Source organism: Chinchilla lanigera, unplaced genomic scaffold (genome assembly GCF_000276665.1).
Source record: "Chinchilla lanigera isolate Chin_1 unplaced genomic scaffold, ChiLan1.0 scaffold00094, whole genome shotgun sequence".
Taxonomy (NCBI): Eukaryota; Metazoa; Chordata; class Mammalia; order Rodentia; family Chinchillidae; genus Chinchilla; species Chinchilla lanigera.
The window spans coordinates 200,706-203,128 of NW_004955495.1; the positions used below are offsets into that span (position 1 = coordinate 200,706).

The following is a 2,423-nucleotide window of genomic DNA, read 5'->3' on the forward strand; positions in this document are numbered from 1 at the left end:
TGAAAGACAACAAATAATTAAAACCTTTAGGTAAAAAAAACTTTATGATGTTCAAGTGTTCACACACACACACACACACACACACACTTAGTTTATAGCTATGCATGGTGGCACATGCCTGTAGTTCCAGCACCCCAAAGGCTGAGGCAGGAGGATCAACACAAGTTTTAGGCCAGTCTAGGTAGTAGGCTTGGATAGGGTTAGGTTTAGGGTTAATCTTTGATTTGTTCTAGTATTATAAACATCTGACATATCAATGGAAAGATGATACTCTACAGATGAGCTTCCCCAAAGCACTCAGCATGTCCTTGTTCCTCAGGCTGTAGATAAAGGGGTTCAGCATGGGGGTCACAGCAGTGTACATCACTGAAGCTATTGCACTCTTCCCGGAGGTCTGAGCCCCTGTAGAACTGAGGCACACTGCAAAACCTGTGCCACAGAACAAAGAAATGACTATCGGGTATGACACACAAGTGGAGAAGGCTTTGTACTTTCCACCAGCTGATGGAATTTTGAGGATGGAGGAGACAATATGAATGTAAGAGAAAATTATCCTAGAGAGATGCATAGCACCCAGTACACCTGCCACCAAATACAGCAGGATGCTATTGATGATATCAGAACAGGCAAGCTTGGGAATATGTTCCAGTCGACAGAAAAAGTGAGGAATCTCCAGGTTTGTGCAGAAGGACAGCTTCAGTACCATAGAGATGTGGATCACAGCATCGAGGACACTGATCAAGAGGCAAAGCAGAACTAGCAGCCAGCAGAGTTTGGGGTTCATGATGACATTGTACCTCAGAGGGTGACAGATGGCCACAAACCGGTCATAGGCCATTACAGTCAGAAGCACATCATCCATACTCCCAAAAATGATAAACAGAGACATCTGCGTCATGCGGCTCACATAGATGTCTCTGCTGTGAGTTGCGATGTCCACAATCATCTTTGGGACAGTAGTGGAAATAAAGCAGATGTCAGCCAGAGACAGGTTGGAGAGGAAGAAGTACATGGGGGTGTGGAGGTGGGCGTCAGAGCTGACGGCCAGGATGATGAGCAGGTTCCCCAGCACCGTGACCAGGTACATGGACAGGAACACTCCAAAGAGGACGGGCTGCAGGTGTCGATCATCTGACAACCCCAGGAGTATAAATTTTGCAGTTCGTGAAATATTTTCTGGTTTCATGTTATTGATGGGTCTGTTAGAAAAAAATGATAAGAAAACAAACTCTAGAAAAGCTACCTGAATTTTGTCGATGTTTTTAACCAAAACAAGTTTTTCCCAGGATTACTTTTCCCCTTTCCTTTCCTGGCTTTGTATTTCCCTCAGCATTTCTTTTGACACCCACTCCTCATCCCAGTTCTTCTTTATTATTATTTTAAATATTTAGTTAACCTTTCAGAATTACACATATTAATGAGGTATGTTGTTACATTTTGAGACATATATGCAGAATGTAATGATCAAATCAGGGTAATCAGAACATCCACACCTCATATATCTATCATTTCTTTCTGGCAAAAGCATTCAAAAACCTCTCTTCTAGCTGTTGCGTATTTCTGGCTATTTTGAAATACACAATTCATTGTTGCTAACTATAGTCCCCAGGTTTTTCTTTCTCATCTATTCATTTAGAAATATAGTTTTGGAGATTAAAATAGAAAGGAAATATTGCTGTGTTTTCCAAGGTTTGTATCACTATGCGAACTAATAAAAGCTTCAAGAAGCGCTATGTTGCCACGTGCTTTTCGGGTTCCGGTCCTCACCAGCTGTCCCCATTGCTGCGGCAGTGGCGGGGCAACACGGCAGGTGGGCACAGCACAGCACTAGCACTCGCCTCAGAGACAGGAAGTGACAGAAAGACAGGAAGAAGCCATGGTCACAAAATTCCGTGTAGGGCAGCCCCCAGGTTCCCTGTAGGCGTCCATGAGATTCCGTCTCTCAGAGACTCCACCCCTTCTAACAGCACTGGCCTGGAACCAAGTCTTCATCCCAGAGCCAAGCGGCACTAATTACTCTGTCCGGTAAGATGTCTTCAGGAAGATCATTGTAGAATAAAGGTTTTAAGGGGTACAACTTGGGAAAACACAACTTTGGATACAAATCCCGGCTGTTTTCTGTTTTTGTGACTGAAGATTTATTGGAAGAGAGCCATTTCTTCACGTGTTTGGAGACCCGGCTCAGTGATACTAACGGAGTAGGCAGTTAGACAGACAGGAGGTGGATAGGGGGAAATGGCAGCAGGATCGCTGGAGAAAATTTTAGCAAGAACCAGGTTGAGATTTCCTGAGTTTCCGGACTCCAGGTTTCCTGAGATGAGCACATCAAACCCTCTTTGTTCATCACCCCCTGCTCAGTCTTACCCCTTTCATTTCCACACAGTCACACTAGAGGCACAGACCCCAGTTTAACTGTGGTCTCC

General features: G+C 44.3%; 1 protein-coding gene across 1 annotated transcript; it reads right to left on the minus strand.

The window, feature by feature from the left end:
- Positions 1-253: 253 nt before the first annotated feature.
- On the minus strand, positions 254-1,186 carry LOC102015023 (olfactory receptor 7G3-like). Its single transcript, XM_013505198.1, has one exon. The coding sequence runs from the start codon at positions 1,184-1,186 to the stop codon at positions 254-256; it is 933 nt and encodes a 310-aa protein (XP_013360652.1).
- Between the last annotated feature and the right edge of the window lie 1,237 nt (positions 1,187-2,423).

What these genes read in the sequence shown, in the direction of transcription:
- LOC102015023 (XM_013505198.1), bottom strand. Translation starts at nt 1,186, where the DNA reads ATGAAACCAGAAAATATTTCACGAACTGCAAAATTTATACTCCTGGGG.